Genomic DNA, 25307 nt, shown 5'->3' on the forward strand with positions numbered 1-25307 from the left:
TTTAATCTAAAATTATTATGTATTTGTAATAGGTTATGGATTTATTAGGTATGTATATTTGGCAGTTATTATTAAGTGACTTTTAGTAACCTTGTTTCAATTACCTTATTAAGTACCAGTTTGGTTTTCTTTTTGCACTTCTTATGCTAAAATGTTTTTGCATTTCCTGTGGATTTATTGGTAAAACTTGCTTATTTACCATTTATACACTTATCTTTGTATTTGTGCATTAATTTACAAATCTCCCCACTAGTTCGGATAATCAGCGAAAATAAACACGTGATAATTCTGAAAAAACATTTATTAACGTGAATAAGTATTATTGTTAAGATAAAATCATTATTGTGTGGGCTGTAATTGTAGGCTCAATAGTTAAGAGCCGGTTTTTTATCCATAGTCAAAGTTACAATGTTTTACCAATGCTTGACTAGTAACAATTACTTAAAAAACAATAAAATTAATACGTAGGTACAAGGGTAGGTACGTAGACTACCTAGCTGTCATGCTTGCTTGTGCTTGAAAAGGTCGGCGACTAATGGTAAAGGCCTGTACACACCAAAGCCGCTGACCCGGCGCGGCTCAGGCCGCCGGCTCAACCCGCCGGCCTCATTTTGTACAATCGTGCCGCCGGCTTGCGCCCGCGCGGGCAAGCCGGCGGGTAGTATGCCGATGCTGGCGGCATTCCTCTCCACAGTCTCCACTCACTCAGTTTCCCGCCGGCTTGGCAAAGTCGTTCGGCTTGGACGTTCTGAAGCCGCCGGGTTAACCCGCCGGGCTGTGCCGCCGGGTCAGCGGCTTTGGTGTGTAGAGGCCTTTATATTATAGCTTAGATATTGGTCAAAACCAGCCTTTAGGATAACTTGATTCTGTATGTTGTTGGTAGGTATGTCGATGGTAGTTTGTGCGCTGGATGATAAGTTTTTTTACCGTGTTTTGGGGACACGACTGAGATCATTTTAAGATGTACAGGCATTGACGCCGAATGTATTAAAGTTCATTTCACATAATTATGTCGTTTAGATGAACCCTAGAGTTAATGAGTTAAAATTAATAAATTTTTCATTTTCAATACCATTTTACAGGACTCCCTGCTCTGGGTGATGCGTTTTCATGTGGATTCTCCAGCTTATTCTTTGGTTGAATTTCTTATTGCACGGAGCGCACTCAAATCTCTTCTCCTCTCTATGTATCCACATGTGCTGCGCTAAATTCTTCTTCCTAGGAAACGCTTTGAAGCATACATCACACACATGGAGTTTCTCCTGCGTATGAACCGGAATGTGATCTTCTAAAGACCGTTTGGTATCGAACTTTTGGCCGCAGTACGAGCAAATAACAGCTTCGTCTGTGTGGGCGAATTTGAAGTGTGTTCTCAATTGCCTTCGGGACTCATAGATCTCACTGCACTCGGGGCAATGAAACAGTTTCCTGTGACCGTGCACTAGAAGCAGGTGCTGCTCCTTCAGATGGAACCCTTTAAATCGATCTCCGCAAACGTTGCACACGTGCATCCAACAGGCTTTCGATTCGCTCATGTGATTTTTAAAATCGTCTATGGAGTCAAATCTCTCTTTGCACTTACGGCAAATGTGTGTGTTGCCTCGATGGCCGAACAGCATGTGCTGCTGCAGAGAATTCTTCGATATGTAAGACCGGCCACACGTGTCGCAAGTAAACTTCAGATAGTGCGACGCCAGATGCCGGCTCAGATGACGGATGCCGGGGAAGTTTTTGCTGCAAAAATAGCAGTTGTACTTCTCACCGTCCAGCCTGAAAGGCATTATACCTAACTCGTACGAGAGATCTATTGCTTTGTCGTGAGTCTCCTGGAGGTGGTGGGCCAGAACCTCCAGCCTCTCGCACGGATGGAAGCAGATGCGACACAGCAGCTCTGTGCAGTCCGCCTTGATGTAGCCCTCGTATTTACAGTGGGTGAACGCAGTCTGTACATTGAACTGGTCGTGATCCTCCTGCATATGAGTTCGGAATTCCAGCGGGCATTGGAAATTTGTTCCACAGTAGACGCATAGCAAAGCTTTTTCCGGCAGGCGGAATGGGTAGGCGGTTCCGTACTGCAAGATTATTTCTGCGTTTTTTCTCTCGATGACTAACGTCTCGTCTAGAACAAAAAGAAATGCCCTCGGTCATTGCCCTGCTTTTCTTGTGTTTGTGACATGAGTTTTTTCTAACTCGGGAAGCCACTACTAGGAATTAAAATAGGGCTAGGATATTGAACTTATAGCATCATCTCTCAGTATGACAAAAATATAACATTATTTTAAGCTGCTGGTGTTCCAGTTTAAATAAATAAATAAATAAATAAGAGCAATGGCTATAAAAGTGTTTATGTTATTAAATGTACCTAGTGATTTCATCATTTATAATTTGGGATACCTACTTAACTAGAGAATAATGTATTGATTGGATTTTGAATAATGTATTTGAGGCGTTTAAAATATACGTAAAGTACTCAATAAGTTTAATTCGTAAGTTAAACTTTTATACGATTCTAAGTAGGCATGTACATAAAGGGGAAAGGACACGTAGCAAACTCATCCATTCACACGATGCCCTTCTCCGGGTGGTGAGTTTTCATATGCGTCCTCCAACTGATTCTCTGATTGAACTTCTTGTTGCACGGGACACACTCAAACCTCTTTTCCTTGTGCGTCCACATGTGTTGCGCTAGATTCTTCTGCCTCGGAAACGCCTTCGAGCAAACACCACACACGTGGCGTTTCTCGTGAGTGTGAACAGGGATGTGATCCTCCAGACGCCTCTTAGATGGGAACTTAAGGCTGCAGTAGGAGCACACCGCCGAGTCATCGGTGTGGGCGTATTTGAAGTGCACACTGAACCGGGAACGAGAGTCAAATGTCTCACTGCATTGCGGACAGCTGTGCTTCTTTTTTTTACCATGCACCGATTCCAAGTGATGTTCTTTCAGATGCACTTGTTTGAATCTCTCTCCGCATGTGTTGCACACGTACAACCAACACGCTTTGGATTCGTTCATATGATTTTTGAAATCATCTAAAGATTCAAACGATGCTTTGCACTTGCGACAAATGTGTGTGCTGTTGTCGCGGTGGCCGTACTGCTTGTGTTGTTGCAATGATGCTTTCGATATGTACGAACGGCCGCACGTCTCGCAAGTGAATCTTGGGAAGTGTGTCGACTGATGCCGGCTCAGCTGACGAATGCCTGGGAATTTTTTGCTGCAGAAATTGCAGTTAAAATTCCCACCTTCCAGCTTGAATGGTATTACACCGAGGTCGTGAGTGAGGTCTATCTCTTTGCCATGTGTTTCCAACAGATGGCTTGCGAGGACATCAAGTGTCTCGCACGGCTGATTGCAGAGGCGACACTGCAATTCCGTGCTGTCAACCTTGATGTAGTCCCGTTGTTTTCTGACGTGTAAAAACGCAGTGTCCACATTGAATTTGACGTGTACGTTTTGCATATGTTTTCTAAATTCCGACGGGCATTGAAAGTCAGTTCCGCAGTAGACGCAAAGCATGGTTTCAGCCGGTAGACGGAAAGGGTATGCGGTGCCGTGGAGCAATATTAGCTCTGCGTTTTTTCTCTCGATGTTGTCTAACGTGTCGTCTACAACAAAAAGAAATGTTACAGGTCATTGCTCTGCTCTCCTCTAGTGCTCGTAACTTGTCAGAACAGTATCTGATATTAACTTCTCATCGGAGAACTGCTTCGCCATAAAGAAACTAGTTCGTAGTCGACCCCTCAGTATTCATATTCAGTCTTTAAACGTTATCAGTATAAATGAAACTAGCCAGAATAATTAAGGAAATTGTAATCTTTATTGAACTAAAAACGTATCCAAATTATATAACAAAACAAACTTAATCAATAATATTTTATGATGATTGTTATTTTCAGAAAACTATAATTAACAATTAAAAGTGTAATCTATTACAGTAAACCTATGATAAACGAAAAGTTTAAGTAGTTATTTTTTTATTTTATTTTATTTTAAATGGAAAACTTACAGCTATTTTGACAAAAACAAAATTATTTCTTAACTTAAAATTACCTTTCCATAATAAATTTCTTAAAACATAATCAAAAAAACAAATAGAACATACAACACTTTATAAGATCAAGCGAGCACTCCATTTAAAAAGCGCGATATATTTAACGAAGAAGTATAACGTATGAGCTCATTATACTTAATATAAGTATCTACTCGCTAAAAATGAAAGAAACTGCAAGGCAGGAAAGAACTTTTAATTGCTCGTAAGAGTAAATAAAATTGTGTGAGTTACCTTATACATTATTTATGAGCAGCGCTATGTTAAACATCGTAAATGACATCATAATGGTCGAACGGATTAGATAACTTAACACTGTTCTAATAATTACAAACTTAACATAAGTAGGTATGCAAAACCTTTAGGTACCAGAGGCTCTGCTCTGCTAGTGATGCCACTTAGTATGCGAGAAAACGTAACTTAACTTTTATAGTTTTCGACAAACTATCGAATCTTTACTAGACGTATAGAATTTGGAATCGCATAGGACAATGAATTCTGAATAATATAAGTATATTATTATGGACAAAATGCATTGTACGGTTTCAAAGATATCACATTTATGTACAGTTCACTCCCTTATGGAGCCCGTAACGAAAACCAAGGAATAGTTAAGTATGTGGTCCTCAAGAACAAGGAAAGAAATATATAAGAATGGTAATTAAATTATATCCTTGCAAAGCATCAAAAGGAAACGTCCTTCGTACTTTATTTAAATACCTTTATATTATAGTATCAAAGTATCTACGGCACATTTAAGCCGTGTTTCATAGGAACACTCTGTATGTTCTTGTAGCTATGCGTATACGCTGAACGACTGGTGCATCCGTACACCGCTTTATAAATCAAAAAGCTCAGGATTGATGCTTGGATAGGATAGGCTCAGCTAGGATTTCGGGCACATGTTGGGTAATCATGTAAATGGAAAAGTTGTTAATTATTGTTACCCAGAACTTACATTCGGACAAATAGTTGAATTAATTTCAGAGAGGTCACACACTGACAAAACAACTATATTTATTATGGTGGGAAATAGTTTAGGGGTGTCAAAGTCTGACATACATAGAAGTTTTGCTATATTAGAAGGCCTTCCTACAAAACATGTATTTGTTTGTGCATTTCCTTACTCATGCACACTGCCTGACAAATGCAATTATATGACATGTAGCCTAAATAAAACAATGTACAATGCATGTTGTAAATCTGATTGTATCAATTTCTTTGATACTAATTTATACGTAGATAATTTTAAGTTGACTTGGAACAGTTTATTTTTGTCCTCAAATCAGAAACGACGTCTAGCTACAGAAGTAGCTCATCTTATTAACTCAGTTATAAGCATTATAACGAAGAAAACTTGTGTCCCTATTGACATCGTCAGTAGTAATACTGATAATAGTAATAGTACAGTAGATTTAAATTAGATTCTCAGACAACGGGAGAGCATCATAGCGTTGATATAAAGATTGATTCAGTTCACTGCTCTCTCGGCTCAAAACTATTAAAGGACAAGACATTTAAGAATGAATTTAAAGTGGTACATCAGAATATTCAGAGTCTTTCTTCTAAATTGTTAGAAATAGAACTATTTTCGGAAAAATTTAACATTGATTGTTTATGTATCACAGAACATTGGTTAGACGAGAATAAAATGATGTTCCAATTGAAAAATTACAAACTTATAAGCTGTTTTAACAGAAAGTGCAACGAGCATGGCGGGTCACTTATATTTCTTAAAGAAAATTGTAAATGTAAAGAACGAAAGGACATAGTAGCTCTTTCTGTTAAACACCATATAGAAATTTCATGTGCAGAGCTAAACAAGTATATAATAGTATGTACCTACAGGCCACCTACTGGTGATTTCATTACCTTTGAGACTGTCATGGAGGATGTTCTAAGGTTAGCTTCCAATAGTAAAAAGGAAGTAATAGTGTGTGGTGACTTTAATGTTGACCTATTAGGTGACTCTCCTAATATGTCGAAATTACTGTTACTTTTTAAATCATTTAATCTTTTTAATGTCTTTCTGGAACCAACTAGGATTACATCCACGTCGGCCACTTGTCTAGATAACATATTCTGTAACTGTGAGTTTAAAGACAGTAGTGTGATAAATTGTCTGAGGTCAGACCACAGTGGGCAGACCATTACCTTAGTAAACACTGACAAGACAAATAAAACTAAGGTTAGATGCAGACCGATTACTACAAAGAAAATTGACAATTACTTGAAGAAACTAGACGAAAAACTTCCGAGGGTTAAAGTAGATTGCAATTCAAATGAGATGTATACTAACTTATTTAAGATAATAGCTGATGAGTTTGAGAGTAATTTTGAAACGAAGGAAGTTTTGATAGACAATAAAATTAAATTTTGTGACTGGGCTACAGATGGTATTCGCAAAAGCAGGGCGACATTATATGATCTGTATGAGATGAAAACATTCATACTCCGCCCTGACTTTCAATCTTATGTGAAGAAATATAGCAAAATGTACAAATGTGTCTGTCACTGTGCGAAGACAATTTTTATTAATAACAAGATTAAAGACTCGGCTAACAAATCTAAGGCCATTTGGAATATTATTAATAACGAAACGGGGAAGAATCGAACACGCGAGACTAATTTATCTTTAAAGGTAGGCAATGACATAATAACATCAAATGACGAGGTGGCGAGAGTTTTTGAAGAGTTTTTTACGAACATTCCTTTAGAGACTACTTGCAACCTAGATTCTTCAGCTACATTAGCTGAAACCCTGATGAAGGAGAACGCACCTTCAACCGATAAGGAATTTAAATTCAGATATATAAATACATTAACTATTATAAAAACATTTAAGTCCTTAAATATGAAGAAAACTGAAGACTTGTGGGGAATGTCAGTTAAATTTGTTCTTTCTATTATTAATAAAATCGCCCCAATTTTGGCTAACATTTTTAATAAATGTATCGCTGAAGGTGTGTTCCCAGATCTTATGAAATTGAGTAAAATTATACCTCTGTTCAAGAGTGGGGATATGGAGGACCCTGCAAATTTCAGGCCTGTCTCGGTTCTTCCAGTTTTGAGTAAAATATTTGAGAGGATCATACTCAGTCAGATGCTTTTGCATTTCAATGAATCTCGACTGTTTCATAGCCAGCAGTATGGTTTTACAAAAGGCAAATCAACAACCGATGCCGGTACTGCGTTAATTAAGCACATATTTGACGCCTGGGAAGACCATCACGATGCTATTGGAGTCTTCTGTGATCTGTCGAAGGCGTTTGATTGTGTGGACCATCAGACTTTAATTTCGAAACTGAGATACTATGGAATAGGAGGAAAGGCTTTAGATTTGATAGCTTCATATTTAGACAAGAGGCAACAAAGGGTCGATATTAATAATACTAAATCACAGGGGGCTCATGTAAAGATAGGCGTCCCTCAAGGATCTATTCTAGGACCATTTTTATTCCTCATTTATATTAATGACTTGCCTTTTATGGTTGAAAAATTGACTAATATAGTTTTATTTGCTGACGATACTTCTTTGCTTTTTAAAGTTAAAAGAAGTGAAAATATTTTTTATGAAATTAATTCTATTCTATCTGACATACACGATTGGTTTACCGTAAATAATCTTTTATTGAATTCTAAGAAAACGAAATGTATTAAATTTACACTGCCGAATGTTAGACAATGCGATACTAACATTATTCTAGATGGGAATAAATTGGACCTAGTTAATGATACTGTCTTTCTTGGTATGACTATAGATTCAAAGTTACAATGGGGACCTCACATTGCCAAATTGGCTGGAAGGTTGAGCTCGGCAGCTTTTGCTGTACGGAAAATTAGACAACTGACCGACGTTGAAACCGCCAGATTAGTTTACTTTAGTTATTTCCACAGCTTATTGTCGTATGGCATTTTGCTTTGGGGTAGAGCCGCTGATATTGAAACTATATTTGTATTACAGAAAAGAGCCATCCGCTCTATATACAAACTAGGTTCCAGGGATTCATTGAGAGAACTATTTAAAGAAATTAACATCCTTACAGTTCCATGTCAGTTCATTTTTTCCAATTTAATGTATGTACGAAAGAATATTTCAACTTTTGATACAATTGGCAGTAATCATGACATTAATACTAGGAACAAGCATAAGCTGGCTTTTCCAGCGATGCGTCTGGCGAAAGTTAATAAATCGTTTTTAGGGTACTGTATTAGATTTTATAATAAGCTTCCAGCAGAAGTTGCTCAAATGCCAGAGAATAAGTTTAAGTGTTACATTAAAGAGAAACTCAGTAAAAAAGCTTATTATAGAATTGATGATTACTTAGAGGACGTTAATGCATGGCTGTGATAAGTAGTTAGCTCTGCTCATATTATTATAATAATAATAATTAAGCTTATATGTATTGTATACCAACTAGTTTTAAGTCTTTTTTTTGAAAAGATGGCTCAGGAGTTTCTTGCCTCCGTTCTTCTCCTTAGACAGAAAGAGCCCCCCCTTATCCGAACGGAGAGTAATTTGTAAAATTTGACGTTCATCAGAAAATTTTATATTTGTACGATGAATAAAAAATTTTGACTTTGACTTTGACTTTGATGTTTGGATTTCATATGACCCTTCCATGCCACTTCTTGGTTGAATTTCTTGTCACACAGCTTGCATTCCAACCTCTTTTTCTCTCTGTGCGTCCAAAGGTGCTGCGCAAGATGCGATTTCCTCAAAAAGTCCTTACCACAGACATCGCATTTGAACTCCTTGTTACCAGTGTGACGATCGTTATGCATTTTAAGTATAAATTTTGAACCAAACTTCTGGTCGCAAATGGAGCAAACGAATTTATCGGTGTGCTCTTTAACGTAATGATTTCGAAAAAGATTATACGTAATAAACTCTAGCGGACAAACGGTACATTTGAACATATGAGCGGCTATTCCATGTGTTTTCTGTATATGTGTCATTCTATTTCTACCACTTCGGAATCTCTCCTCACAGTATACACATCTGTAGCTCCAACATGACTTCGACTCTTGCAAGTGTTCCTTGCGATCCTTGTCACTTGAGAAGGTCTTCCGACATTTAACACACGAAAGAAGGTTCGAATGTTTATTCTTAATATGTTTGTTGAGGAGGAAACTGTTCACATAGTTCATGCCGCAGGTCGGGCAGACGAAGTTGTAAAAGTGAGACACTGTGTGTCGACTGAGCGACCTTAGACTCATGAACTTTTCCTTACAATATGCGCAGACCCATTTATCGGGCCCAAATTTGAAAATCTGCAACCCAATACCGTCAGGGGATATTTCCTTGTCATGATCAGCATTTAGGTGGTTAGCAACAGAGTCAACGTCGTCGAATATCTTTTGACAGATCCGGCAACGTAAATCTGTGCAGTCTACTTTAAGTCGTTTCCTGACAGCTCGTTCGTGTTTCTTTATATCATGAATGTTGAAGTGAAGATGGCGGTCGTCAAAGTGATCACGGAAATGCTTGGGATCCTCAAAGGAACTGTTGCACAGAATGCACATCACGTCTCGTTCCTTTAATCTGAATGGGTAGGCGGTTGCGAATTCCACTACTGTCATAGCGTTTCTCCTCATGGCGTCTTGATCTTGAATCACTAGAAAAAGAAACAAAAACGTAGGTATTTGGTTACTTTACTGTTCTTCTTTATTATACATTTGCTCAATTCATTAGTTTTATTTGAAACCGCAACTTATAGGCAATGAAATTTCCCATTTCTTTCGTGTATTATGTTAAGTACCAAAGGACGAATTTTAAGTGACCTTCTAACTATATTTGTTATATGTTGCGACCCATGCAATAACAACAAGAACGACAAGACAATCAAATAGACTTTAAAGCAATGGACAGAAACTTTAGAAATCAACAAGCTCAGCATGTTTGGATTTCATATGACCCTTCCATGTCACTTTTTGGTTGAATTTCTTGTCACAAAGCTTGCATTCAAACCTTTTGTCCTCTCTGTGTGCCCAATAGTGCTGCACAAGTTGGCATTTCCTCAGAAAGTCCTTACCACAGACATCGCACTTGAACTGCTTGTGACCAGCGTGACGATCGTTATGTACTTTAAAGCATTTGTTTGAAGCGAACTTCTGGTCGCATATGGAACAAACGAATTTATCGGTGTGCTCTTTTACGTAATGATTTCGAAATAACTTAGAACTGACAAACTCTAGCGGACAAACGGTACATTTGAAAATACGAGCGGCTATTCAGTGGAATTTCTGCATATGTGCAATTCTAGGGTCATTACTTCGGAATCTCTCCACACAGTACATACATTTGTAGGGCCAACATGACTTCGACTCCTTCAAGTGTTCCTTAAGTTGCTTGTCACTCGGGAAAGTTTTCCGACATTTAACACACGAAAAAGCGTTAGAATGTTTTTTCTTTATATGTTTAGTAAGGTCGGCATCGAACGTATACTTCTTGCCGCAGGTCGGGCAGACAAAGTTGCGAAAGTGAGATGCTGTGTGTCGACTGAGCGCCCTTAGACACATGAACTTTTCCTTACAATATGCGCAAACCCATTTGTCAGGTCCGAATTTGAAAATCTCGAAGACAAAACCGTGAGGCGATATTTCCTTGTTATGCTCTGCATTTAGGTGGTCAGCGATACACTCAACGTCGTCGAATACTTCGTCACATATGCGGCAGCGTAGATTTGTGCAATCTACTTTGAGTTTCCTGGCGAAAGCTGCCAAATGAAGAAATGTTCCTTTTATGCTGAAACGTTTATGGTGGTTGTCAAAGTGATCCCGTAAATCCTTGGGATCCTCAAAGGAACGGCTGCACAGAACGCACATCACGTCGCGTTCCGGTAATCTGAACGGGTAGGCGGTCGCATATTCCAAGACTGTCATAGTGTTTTTCCTCATGGCATCTTGAATGTCGTCTAAAAAAAGAAACAAAAGTATATGGTGACTTGACTGCTTTTTATGTAATTCTTTTGCTATTTCTTAACAATTCAACGCGAAGGCAATAGAATATTGTATTTCGGTATTCTATCACGTTTTAATATTAAGTAAAAGCAATTTCGTTGAGGGACACGACACCTGCAGTAATAACAACTAAAAAAAAACTATATTTTTGATTCTGATTGTTTTTATGTTTTGTGACGTGCCTAACAAGTGTTGAGCAAATCTGTAATTGCTACATGTTATAGATAAGGACCTCTTTAACCTTTTATTGTAACTGCATTATAACATGTACTGTTGATGTGCCTTATATAAATAACAACAATATCGACCAGACCAACAAAATATAGTGTAAACGTAGATTTAATTTTAAATGGTATCAATAAGATCAGGATGATTGGATTTCATATGACCCTTCCATGTCACTTTCTGGTTGAATTTCTTGTCACACAACTTGCATTCAAACCTTTTATCTTCTCTGTGAGCCCAATAGTGCTGCACAAGTTGGCACTTTCTCAGAAAGTCCTTACCACAGACATCGCATTTGAACTCCTTGTGACCAGTGTGACGATCGTAATGCATTTTAAGTATATATTTTGAACCAAACTTCTCGTTGCATATGGAGCATACGAATTTATCGGTGTGCTCTTTTGTGTAATGATCTCGAAATAACTTAGAACTGACAAACTCTAGCGGACAAACGGTACATTTGAAAATACGAGCGGCTATTCCGTGGATGTTTTCCATATGTGTAGTTTTAATAGAATGACTTCTGAATCTTTCCGCACAGTACATACATTTGTAGGGCCAACATGACTTCGACTCGTCCATGTGTTCCTTAAGTTGCTTGTCACACTGGAAAGTTTGACGACATTTAACACACGGAAGAGCGTTAGAATGTTTATTCTTTATATGTTTAGTAAGGTCGGTATCGAACGTATACTTCTTGCCGCAGGTCGGGCAGACAAAGTTGCGAAAGTGAGATGCTGTGTGTCGACTGAGCGCCCTTAGACACATGAACTTTTCGTTACAATATGCGCAGACCCATTTATCAGGTCCAAATTTGTAAATCTGGAACAGGAAACCGTCATTTGATATTTTCTTGTCATGCTCAGCACTTAGGTGGTTGGCAACAGAGTCAACGTCGTCGAATAACTGGTCACATAAGCGGCAGCATAAATCTGTGCAATCTACTTTAAGTATACTTTCATTTAAGTGAAGAACGGTATCTTTAATGTTGAAGACTTTATGGTCGTTCTCAAAGTGATCACGGAAATCCTTGGGATCCTCAAAGGAACGGCTGCACAGAACGCACATCACGTCTAGTTCCGGTAATCTGAACGGGTAGGCGGTCGCGAATTCCACTACTGTCATAGCGTTTTTCTTCATGGCGATGGTGTCTTGAATATTGTCTAGAAAAAAGAAACAAAAAGTATTGGGTGACTGTACTGTAAGTATAGTTATTTTTTTATTGTTATTCTTTAGTTCTTATCTAAAAAATGCACTCTGTGCATATTTTGGAATTTTATTTTTTATTTTAAGGAAAGTTAAGCGAATGGAACGCGTTCCCCACACCAATAACAACAAGAGCGAAAAGACAAACTAATATAGCGTAAAAGTGCACATAACGTTTAAAAATCAACAAGCTCAGGATGTTTAGATTTCATATGACCCTTCCATGTCACTTTTTGATTGAATTTCTTGTTACATAGCTTGCATTCGAACCTCTTATCTTCTCTGTGAGCCCAATAGTGCTGAACTAATTCAGATTTCATTACAAAACCCTTACTACACACATCGCATTTAAACTTTTTAAGACCAGCATGACGGTCGATATGCACTTGAAGGCGTTTTTGCGTAGCGAACTTTTGGCCACAAATTGAGCAAACAAATTTATCCGTGTGCTCTTTTACGAAATGATATCCACGTACCCTGATAGAGGGGAACTCTAGCAGACACGCAGTACATTTAAATACACGAGCAGCCATTCCGTGGATTTGCTGCATATGTTTAATTCTAGAGGTATCACTTTTAAATTTCTCCTTACAGTACATGCACGTGTTGGGCCAACATGAGATCGACTCTTCCATGTGTTCCTTGCGATCTTTGTCACTTGGGAAAGTTTTCCTACATTTAACACACGCAAAAAGGTTAGAATGTTTTTTCTTAATATGTTCATCGAGGTCTCTATCGAACGTATACTTCTTGCCGCAGGTCGGGCAGACGAAGTTACGAAAGTGACATGCTGTGTGTCGACTGAGCGACCTCAGACTTACGAACTTTTCCTTACAATATGCACATACCCATTTACCGGGTTCAAATTTGAAAATCTCGAGGGCATAACCGTCATTTGATATTTCCTTGTCATGCTCAGCCTTTAGGTGGTTAGCAACAGAGTCAAGGTCGTCGAATAATTGGTTACATATGCGGCAGCGCACATCTGTGAAATCTACTTTAAGTTTTCGATCGAAACGTGTCAGGTGAAAAAAAGCTTCTTTAATATTGAAGACTTTATGGTCGTTGTCAAAGTGATCACGGAAATCCTTGGGATCCTCAAAGGAACGGCTGCACAGAACGCACATCACGTCTAGTTCCGGTAATCTGAACGGGTAGGCGGTCGCGTATTCCACTATTTTCATAGCGTTATTCCTCATGTTTGTTGTCATGGCGTCTTGACTATCGCCTAGAAAAAAAAACAAAGTTTTTTTTATCGATTTAAAAACAGTGTTTGCTGTTATTTATTTTAATTACTCTTAGTAATAACGCCGCGAATTGTTCTGTCTATGTGTACTTCTTTTTCCTTTTGTTTACTTCTGTGAGTATGAGCATTAAACATTATTTACTATTCCTGCAATGATTTATACATACATACACACATACATACATATGCACACGCCTGTCGCCCAGAGGGGTAGGCAGAGACTATGGATCTCCACGTACCACGATCCTGACATACATTCATTCGCTTCCTCCACATTCATAAGTCTCTTCATACACGCACGTCGGTTTCGGAAACTCCTAATTGGGCTCTTCTTGAGTATGTCGCCTATCTGGTCGACATACTTTCGCCTAGGACGTCCTCTACCGACACAACCATACATCTCCCGCACAATAAATTTCTTTCGTCAGTCTTCTTTCATCCATCCTTTCAATGTGACCAAACCATCTCAACATTCCCTTTTCAATTTTGGTCACTACGTCTTCTTTTACTCCAACTTGATGTTTATAAGATTTATGAGATAAATGAAATAATATAGGATCTGATCCTTAGTAGTCTTTTACTAAGCTAGGCATATCAGAAGCAGCATTCAAATGATTAAAAATCAACGAGCTCCGGAATCTCCGGATGTCTGGATTTCATATGACTTTTCCATGAGACACGTTGGTTGAATTTTTTATTGCACAACTTGCATTCAAATCTCTTATCTTCTCTGTGCGCCCAATAGTGTTGCACAAGTTGACACTTCCTCAGAAAACCCTTGTCACAGACATCGCATTGGAACGCCATGTTGCCGGTGTGGCGGTCGTTATGCAGTCTAAGAGCTTTTGGAGAAGGAAGTTTCTTGCCACACAATGTACAAACGAATTTTTCCGTGTGTGCAACCACGTAGTGACTGTTAGCCAGAGAATATGATGCAAACTCCAACGGACACGAAGGACATTTGAAAGCACGCTGCGAGCGTCCGTGAACTGACTCCAAATGTTTATCCTTTTTCGTTTGACAGGTAAACCTTTCTCCACAATACTGGCACCTGTATTGCCAGCATGCTTGTGACAATCTTCTGTGTTTATTTCGGTCCTCAATACTTGGGAAATCTTCATTACATTTAATACATCTAAATTTCTTTGAGTGTTTCACCAAAGTATGTTTTTTAAGATCATTAATGTACGTATACGCCTTACCGCAACTGGGGCAGACAAAGTTGCGGAAGTGAGACGCCGTGTGCCTGCTTAGCATCCGCAAGGATATGAATTTCTTTTGACAATACGCGCATGTCCATCTTTCAGACCCGAATTTGAATATTTCAAAAGCAAAACCGTCTGCAGAAATCTCTATACCATGTTCAGTTATAAGATGATCAGCTACATCGTCAACGGCATCGAATGACTCATCGCAAATTCTGCAACTCAAATCTGTACAGTCTACTTTAACCTTAGAGCAGCGGAATACTTTTTTAACGTTAAATTGTTTATGTTCGTTATCAAAGTGATCACGGAAATCCTTGGGATCTTCAAAGGAACTGTTGCACAGAATGCACATCACGTCTATCTCTGGTAATCTGAACGGGTAGGCGGTGGCGTATTTCAGTATAGTCATAGCGTTTGTCTTCATTGTCGCGGCAGCACCACCCTCTTCTAGAAATAGAAAGAAAAGGTGTTTGTGAATTCACTTTCTTTCAGCATTTTCTGTTTGATGAAGATGTTTTCAAATATAAATAAGTATATATGTCAAAACTATTTCGTTTTAATATAGGTATCACCTAATCATAATACAGGCTGATCGGCAAATAGACCGAAAAAAATCGGCGATAGAAGAACATGTGCCAAACATGCTGCTTTTGATATAATTACAAAATTGCAAAGAATGCCTAGGTATCTTTAAACCTTAAATCCTTTATACCTTCTGACCGTAACCATAATAACGAACATTGTCGGCATTATTTATCATTATCAATAGGATTATGCCACTGCACTTTATTATGAGCTTTAATAAAATGGTCTCGATACTGTCTTCGCTTTTTAAACTGTAAAGGGCACACTGAACACTTGAACCCAGGGGCCACATGTCCATGTTTGCTGCGCAAATGCTCCAATTTGGTGCCGTAGTTAAACAGCCTCTCTTCGCACAGGTGACACTTGTATGGCCAGCATTGTTCAGACTCTCTTACGTGGTCGAGACGCAGTTTAGTCGTGGGGAACACATCCCCACATTTGCGACAGCGGAACTGATCCGTGCTGTGTATATTCAGCACGTGTACGTCGAGATCCGACTTTTTGGAGTACGTCTTGCTGCAGTGAGGGCATGCGATGTAGCGGTTATGCGATGCCGTGTGTCGACTAAGACCCCTAATGCATTTGAATCTCGCGTGACAATACGCGCACACCCACTTCACTGGGCCAAACTTGTACACCTCGAGGCCGAAACGTCCGGGTAGAATCTCTTTGTTGTGGTCGTCCCTCAAGTGGGCGGCAATGTCTTCGAGCTCCGTAAATGCTGCGGGGCACAGCCTGCAACGCAAGTCGGTGCAGTCGGCTTTCAACTGTTTCCTGTAGACGTTTAGATGGTAGAAGGCGACTTTGACATTGAATTCTTTGTGGTCTGCCATCATGTGTTTACGGAATTCCTCGGGGTCCTCTCGGCTTTCGCTGCAGAAGACGCACAGCATGGCGCTCTCGGGCATCCGGAATGGGAAGACTGTCGCGTATTGAACAAGAGTCAGAGCGTTCTTTCTCATTGCGGCGTGTTCGCTCTCGTCTAAAAACAGAAAGAAAAAGTTGGGTAACTAACTATTCTTTCTGTTAATAGCAAATGTGCAGCAGTGTAGTTGATCTCCACTGATTTGGTTAAGAGTAAACTGCGTTGCAACTTTCGAGAGTTTAATACGATGTGTCATGTTCAAAGTTGGGCTTACTTTCAAGTCAATCAAAATTATTTTACGGTAGTTTTATATGTAAGTTGATTCCGTCTTAAGAATCTATCAATTGAAATAAAATATTCTTATTTTTAATAGGATAGGTATATTGTTTATAACACTAAAAGAATAATTGTATAACTCTTATTTCTTTGCAAAGAAACTTATACGAAAGACGTTTAGCTAAAAGTTATTTACTGGGAGTGTTCTTTAGTGTAGTGACTTGTGTATTGTCATTGCATTTTGTCTCGCAGCGGCCAGTTGACTATTTATAGAAACAGAAATAAAACTTTCTGTTTATAACTTTTAAAAATCTACAAGTTCAGGGTGTCGTGACCGCATATGACTTTTCCAAGACACTTTCTGGTTAAACTGTACACAACATATATCGCATTTAAATCGCTTATCTTCTCTGTGCTGCCAATAATGTTGCGCAAGGCTTTTCTTTCGGGCAAAAGACTTCTCACAAACATCACATACATAATCTTTTGCACCAGTATGGAAAGCTGCTATGTGATCCTTCAAAGGTTGTGAATTCATAAACCTTTGGTCACAAAAAGAACAAGCGAACTTGGTAGTGTGCGCGATGATGAAATGTTTCCTATAGCGACTTCGATCCGGGAATGTCTCGGGACAAGAAGAACATTTAATAACATTCATGGTTTCACGATGCTGCTCTGCTATGTGTTTAGCTTTCCCCACCATACCAGGGAACCTTTCATTGCAAACGTTGCATTTGTATCTCCAGCACATTTTCGACTCCATGCGGTGTTTCGCAAGATCTTGGTTGGTTTTGAATTCAATTCTGCATTTAGTACATTGTATAAGCTTTGCATGTATTAGTAGAATGTGTCTATCAAGATCTCGTTTACTGCTATAAGACTTTCCACATTCAGAGCAAATATCACTGCGATAATGCGTCGCCGTGTGCCGACTAAGAACCCTGAGGGATAGACAATTTTCTTGACACTCAGCACAGGTCCATCCGTTTGTTCCAAATTTAAACACTAGAAGCCCCAGATTATCACCAACAATTTTAACATTATGTTCTTCTCTAAGATGGACAGCAATTTTCTTGATGTCATCGAAGTCTTTTTTGCATACTCTACAAGCCAATTCACTACAGTCAACTTTGGGAGAGAGATCCGTTCCCTTCACATGGCTTAAGGATCTTACTACGTTGAATTTTTTATGCTCAGTTTTCATGTGCTGTCGATACTCGGCGGGGTCTTCAAATTGTTGGCCACAGAAAACGCACTTCATCTCATGGACCGGAAGTCTAAAGGGATAGGCTGTAGCATATTTCACTATCGCAATAGCGTTCTCTCTCGCGATGTTGATTTGCTCGTCTTCTAGAAAAAAGAAACAAAAAGACTGTCACACACAACTCCATTCGGACAACTTTATGCGCGATTAGCTTATTTGTAGTTTAGTAGAAAAAAAAAGTTAATTAACTCAGACCTTGACACTTTTACCAAACCTATTCTGAAAAGCAGCTGCTCCATACTCAAGTTCAACTACTGAAGGTAAATGAATGGATCAGCTGTTTATTTAAACAAATATTTCCTCTTTAAAATGTAATTGCAGAGTAGATACAAATAGGTATACCAAACTTTCAAACTAATAAGATAGTTTTTTTTTGTTAATAACTTTTTTATCTTACTGTTACATGGATATACTACGTATATTCTACATACGTTCAAGTTTGGGGTGTAGCGACCTCATATGACTTATCAGACACTTTTTGGTTGAATTTTAAATACATTTTAGTAACATAGATAAGTTTAGAAACCGATAGTTTACATTTATAAAACTTAAAAGTCTATAATTTCAGGGTGTCGCGATCGCATATGACCTTTCCAAGTGACCTTTTGGTTAAATTGTAGGGAACACATGTGGCATTTAAATCGTTTATCCTCTTTGTGTTGCCAATAATGTTGTACGAGGCCTCTCTTTCTAGCAAAAGACTTGTCACAAACATCACACACAAAATCTTTTGCACCAGTATGAATAGCTGCTATGTGATCTTTCAAATATTGTTTGTTTTTAAACCTTTGTTCACAAAAAGAACAAGCAAACTTGGTAGTATGTGCGACGACAAAATGTTCCCTAAACCGAATGCGATCCACAAACGTCTCTGAACAAGAGGAGCATTTAAAAACGTTCAACGTTTCAGGGTGTTGCTCTACTGTATGTCTGGTTTTCCTCAAGAAATTTGCGAATCTTTCATTGCAAACGTGGCATCTGTATTTCCAGCATTTTTTCGTTTGCATGCAATGTTTTGTACGATCTTGGATGGTTTCGAATTTAGTTTTGCATTTACTACACTGTATCAGCTTTGTATGCCTTTTTAGATTATGTGTAAAAAGGTCTCTTTTAGTACAGTAAGAGTTGCCGCATTTCGCGCACACCACATTACGATAATGGGACGCAGTGTGCCGACTGAGGACCCTGAGAGATGGACAGTTCTTCTGACATTCAGCACAGGACCAGCCGCTTGAACTGAATTTGAATACTTGAAGCCCCGGATCATCGGATATAATTGCAACGCTGTGTTCTTTTCTTAGATGAGCAGCAATATTCTTGATGTCATCAAAATCTTTTTTGCATACTCTACAAGTCAAGTCACTAATATCTACTTTTGGATATATTTCGAGACCCCTTATGTGGTTTAAGGATTCTTTCACGTTGAATTTCCTATGCTCACATTTCATATGCTTTCGGAATTCAGCGGGATCTTCAAATTTGTGATGACAGAAAACGCACATCATCTCATGGGCTGGAAGTCTAAAGGGATAGGCAGTAGTGTATTTCACTATCGCAATAGCGTTGCTTCTCGCCAAGCGGAGTGGCTCCTCGTCTAGAAAAAAAAAGAAACGAAACAAACCGTCACAACTCACGCTATTATTATTATTATTTTTCGGTAATGGGTGTAAAATGCTTGATATTTTCTTAATATTTCACAAAAATCGCGAGTAAATATATTCGATTAGGGTTCAAGTACTTAGCTAAACTTTAATTTGACTGATTTAACTTTGAGCAAGTACGGTTTGAGCGCTGTCAAAGGCGTTCTGAAACACATTTTTGTCACCAACCATGAAGTTAAGTTTGAAAACTGTCAAATTTGAGATTTCTTAAGCTCTGTTGCTCAAACCAAAGGATGTACTTAAGTAGGCTTTGAGATCGACTCTACAATAGACTAGAATAACAGATGGAGGAGGAAAAAAAATAAACGGTTTATTAGGAGCCCTGTGTCTCAGGTAAGGGTTTACGAGGTTTCATCATCATCATAAGATTAGTATGGCTTTTTATACTATGTTTTTCGAGGTCAGTTCTTGTACTATAAGATTTTCCGCATTTAAAACAGACAACACTTCTATAATGCGACACAGTATGCCGACTTAGAACCCTGAGAGATGGAAACGTCTGTAAACATTCAGCACAAGTCCAGCCGTTCGATGTGAACTTGAACACTTGGAGACCTAGATTGTCTCCTTTAATTTTCACGCCATGTTCCTCTCTCAAATGAACAGCCACATTTTTTAAATCATCGAACGAATTTTCACAAATTCTACAATGCAAGTCACTGCAATCAACTTTTGGGTACACTTCGTTACCCTTGATATGACATAACGACGCTTTTACGTCGAAGTTTTTGTGTTCACTTTGCACGTGCCCTCGGAATTCGGCAGGATCTTTATATTTTTGGTGACAGATAACACACATCATATCCTGGTCTGGAAGCCTGAAAGGATAGGCTGTAGCGTGTCTCACTATCGCTATTGCGTTCATTCTCGTGATGTTCAGATGTTCCTCTTCTAGAAAAAAAGAAAAGAAAAACTAGATATGTACGTCATACAGGCGATCAATTCGTTATAAAATGATCACTAAGCAGATATACTGACATATTAAAATATTTAAGTAGCAAATTGTAATTCAAAGGAATAACAAACACTCACCCTGTAATTCAAAAGAATTATACAGTACTTATATGAAAATAAAATCAAGTGTAAATAACCTTTCAAGGAGGAGGTTCTTAATTCGTGTGTATGTTTTTTTTTATGTATGTTCACCGATTACTCCGCCATTTATGGACCGATTTTGAAAATTCTTTTTTTGTTGCATTGGGTTGAGCTCAGGGTTGGTCCTAGGGCGTGCAAAACCGGTTAACCGGTTTTTCCGAAAACCGGTTAACCGGACAATATTTCACGGTTTTTCATAACCGGTTATGAGAGTTCAAAACCGGAAACTGAAAACCGGGTTTTCACCGGTTTTGATCGTATTTTTATATACTTTTTTACATACATTAGAAGTTGAACCCATAAACTCTAAAAATAAAAGAATTTGTATATCGGTTGGCACACTGATGGACACTAGATTAATGGTGAAACTCATAAAAAAGCACTAAAATATTGTATGGAAATTGAGTGACGATTTTCTGGTGCACATGCCGGCACTCTGCCTAGGCGCAGTAAAGCAAACACGACGTCAGTGACCGATGTGTGCGTGTGAGTTCACACTTTTTGCTGTATGAAAACTTATTGCTGTGTGAAAAAAAGGTACTCTGGGTGCACATAATTATAACGTTGAAATCTTGCCCAATAAAGCACAACAAGGTGGTCTTCATACAAACTCTAGGTAAAACAGGACTGCACTGACCGTTTTTGAAAATATAATTAGGCCAAGTGCGAGGACTGCATTCGACGTTATGAACTTTTTTCATGAAGTGTTGAGGACGTCAAATCAAATGCAGTCGTGTCCATCAATGAGTTAGGCTTTCTTTCGTTGCGTTGATATAAATAAATCTGTAATACATCAAAAAAACATTCATCATCTTACTGCTACTATAGAGTGGTCGTAAGAATCAGACGATAAATGTTTTTTTTTTTCAAAATCTGCCTTTATGTTTAAAATATACAATTATTGATGATAACAGAACGATATAAAAACACCATTAAGGTGCCACACACTTTTTGTAGATGTGATAACAGTAAGTACTATGATAATTCTTATTTAACTTTTTTTCCTGTTCACTAAATTATTAATTTGTCATATGGTTGATTAAAAACAGGTAAGTATATCATAAAAAATGTTTTATTCGTATGTTTTGTGGATATCTCTATCTAAGAATATGGGTTTCTTGTTTAATTAGTACTGTATGACAAAAAATATATAAGTAATATCAAAACCGGTGAAAAACCGGTTAACCGGTTTTGAGGCTGAAAACCGAAAATTCAAAACCGGTTTTGAAAACCTTCCGGTTTTGCACGCCCTAGTTGGTCCCATTTTTTTTTCAGAATTTTATTCCACCCCCAAGGGTATGAATTTCCATTTTCGGCAACTATTAACCGATTCTAATGAAATTTAGAACATAAATATACTTCTTATAAGAAAAAAATATGATGGTGACCTTGAGCTGATCTGATGATGGAAACGGAAGGCAGTCAAGGGAACTCCTCAACGGTATATAGCAACTACCTCGTGTTTAGGCTTAAATGATTCGTATTGACTAGTAGGACTTATTGGTATCATTTGCATCATACTGATGATTGAAAATAAACTAAAAAGAATAAAATTAAATAATAATTTAAAAAAAAATTAAAAACCGACTAAAAAAAAACCACTAAAAAGTAAGAAATAATTTAAGGTTCACCAATTCTATGTGGCAGTACAAATATACCTAAGCAGGAACTGTTCTTTTTTGAAGTTGGTGCCATATTTCTTCAGATTACTTTGTCACTGCACCAAAATCAAAAAAGCACAGTTCCTGCTTAGGTTTATTTGTACTGTCACATAGAATTGGTGAACCTTAAATTATTTTTACTTTTTAGTGGTTTTTTTTAAGTCGTTTTTTTTTTATTAATGTTAAATAATAACGAAGCATGCAGGCTGATCCATTTAGTATTTTAAGGGACAATACAACTGTTTGATTTATTGCTATATAAATTGAAGAAAAAGTGCTTCGGCAAAGTTTAAAATTTTAATGCTTGTTCTGGAATTTTTACTACGAAACAATCCTCGAAAGAAATCGTCATTTTCGAAAAATGTGCGTAAGACTCAAAGTGAATTAAGAACTTATATTTTGTATAATAATAATAATAACAACAGTGTATGTTTTGTATAATAATAATAATAACAAAAGTGTATGTATACTTATGCAGCTGACTGTACTTGTAGTCATAATAAAAAAAAATAGTAAGGTTGTTATGGTGTTGCACAGGATCGAAAGGTGTGGAAGATAAAAGGGGAGGCCTTTGCTCAGCAGCGGGAAAACAAGTGGGCTATAAAAAAAAGGTTGTTATTATAAAAATGTATTCCTATAATATAATGCATAAACTCTTAATAACACTTTAATTATAAATTTACCGTGTAAATGGCGTAGTATAAATGAGACTTCAGTAAAGTACTACAATATGCTATCTTGCTTATTTCTAGCCTAATATTGGGACATGCCACTCGTCTGTGGGCAAGGTCGCCCCATCCTTATTTTCTTCTCCTTCTTCGTGTTGCGCTATGTGCAGTCTCAACTTGGACGCCTCAGCGAAGCTCCGGTTGCAAAACGAGCAAATATATTTGCCGGAATGCTTTAACGCAAAATGAAGTCTATGACTTTTTGTACTTTTGAACGTTTTCGGGCATTCAGTGCACTTTATACTCATAACTGTTCCATGCTTCTCCCTCATGTGTCTCAATTTCGTCTTATAATCAAAGAATCGTTCCACGCACACAGTACATTTGTACTTCCAGCATTCCATTGATATTCGGCGATGTTCACTTAAATCTTCTCTGCTGAGAAATTCATTCTTACACTTATCGCAACATATAACATTGCTGTGACTCTTTTGAGTGTGTTTTTCCAAATCAGACTTTGTAGAGAAAGACTTGCAGCACTTGTAACAAACCACATTGCGGTAGTGCGATGCCGTGTGGCGACTAAGTGCCCTTATAGACGGGAACTTTAGCCTGCAAACCGCACACGACCAGCTCTCTGACCTGAATTGAAACTCTTGCAGTCCTAAATCGTCCGTTATCACTTTCATATCATGAGCTTCGTTCAGATGAGCAGCCACGCTCGGTAATCTAGCGAACGCCTCGCCGCATATTCTACAATGTAATTCTGTGCAGTCAACTTTTTGATACATTTCATTGTTTCTAATGTGTCTCAGTGCAACTTTGTCGTCAAATGTTTCGTGTTCGTTCCTCATATGGTCCCGGAACTCCGCACAGTCTTCGAACTTGTGCGGACAGAAAAGGCACAACATATTGGTGTCGGGAAGTCTGAAAGGGTAGGCGGTCGTGTATTTCACTATTGTCATAGCGTTCTTTCTCGGGATGTTGAGATGATCCACCGCTTCTAAACAGAAAGAAAACGTTTGGTCATCATCTTCTGTTTCAAGTTTTAGCTGCAATTGTGCGTCGGGTAGGCTGTTTAAAGCATTAGTTTTAATGTATTAAGTATATATTTATATTAATAACACCTCTTCTTTGGTATATATTATTATTTTTCTTTATAAGTACGTATCTTTAAATATAATTTTCCTAAAGAAAAAAACATTAAGAGATGATCGGTTAATAAACTGCAGGCATATATTTATAAATTTTAATACAGTTGTAGTATTTGTTTTGCCATATCTCCCACTGCTCCGCCCTCCAAGCGTGAAGATTATGACAAATCCTTTTATTTTTGGAGGACGTACCTAATGACCTACAGTTTGTTAACGGGCTGTGTATTGTTTAAACGACTAATAAGAATCAATATTATATCTAACTCATAAGTTCTTCTTCTTCTTCCTAGCCTTGTCCTTACTTAGGGTCGGTTTTGTGCGTCATGTCACGCCATTTTACCCTATCCTCGTTAGCTAACTCGTATTATAGTTAATTAATGAGCTGAATAGAATAGAAACACTCGTTTACCATATTTAAATATATTTAATTAAGTACCTTTTTATAAACAAATATTAACTCGTATAATAAGGAATGTATACTTCAACATAAAATATATAACATATCTTCATGTCCTGACTTTACATCATCTTTACTTAAATTTTTATAGTTTTCTATTCATTTTAAACTACCAATCAAACTTAAATGTAAACTAATAGTATCAAGAATGCTATACATAATAGCTTAAAAGGACACAAGGGGTTTCGTACTTAATAAATATTATAATCATCAATAGGGAATATGCGTAATTTTTTTTTATACTTTTATTGGATAGTTTACATCACTTTATTATAGTTAAAAAAAAATTCAACGCCAAAATAAGTAATTTAAGGTATTTTAAAGAAAGTTAAAAAATTACAACCATCACGACCACTTTGAAATTCCCGTCAGGATGGCGGGCTGTCGTGACGTCATAATCGTTTAATTTCACGGCTCAGAATAATGAGTCCCGTCAGTCGGCATAGATTTTTTACCTAATCAAGTAATCACAGAGTACTTTTGTATTTTCAAATTTTCAACAAACCAATGTTGTCATGGTAACAAACGAAAAAGGAAGTGTATAAAGTGTGATCAGTGGCTGTTTTGTAATGGTAATAAAGTGTGACCAGTGGCTGTTTTGTAATGGGGGCTCGTAAATAGCTGCTAGTAGCTCTTTTGAAATGGGAGCGCGCAAAGCAGAGGACCTTTGTACACAATATTACGCTATTATGGCAATATGAATATAAAGTAATATTTGTAT

General features: G+C 37.8%; 1 protein-coding gene across 31 annotated transcripts in view; it reads right to left on the reverse strand.

Moving 5' to 3' along the window:
- Window positions 1-25307, reverse strand: part of LOC105398720 (gastrula zinc finger protein XlCGF57.1) — a 95618-nt gene that overhangs the window by 39579 nt on the left and 30732 nt on the right. The window contains exons 5-6 of one of the 31 annotated variants that reach the window (XM_048629787.1): window positions 8651-9670; window positions 3800-4945 (exon numbers count right to left, since the gene is read on the reverse strand). The exons of 19 other annotated variants lie outside the window; for them this stretch is intronic. In XM_048629787.1, the coding sequence (XP_048485744.1) occupies window positions 4935-4945; window positions 8651-9670 (1031 nt within the window). In that variant the 3' untranslated portion in view covers window positions 3800-4934. 11 more of the 31 variants (XM_048629786.1, XM_011570919.3, XM_011570917.3 and 8 more) reach the window with 11 other exon arrangements.

Source organism: Plutella xylostella, chromosome 24, assembly GCF_932276165.1.
Source record: "Plutella xylostella chromosome 24, ilPluXylo3.1, whole genome shotgun sequence".
Classification (NCBI taxonomy): Eukaryota; Metazoa; Arthropoda; class Insecta; order Lepidoptera; family Plutellidae; genus Plutella; species Plutella xylostella.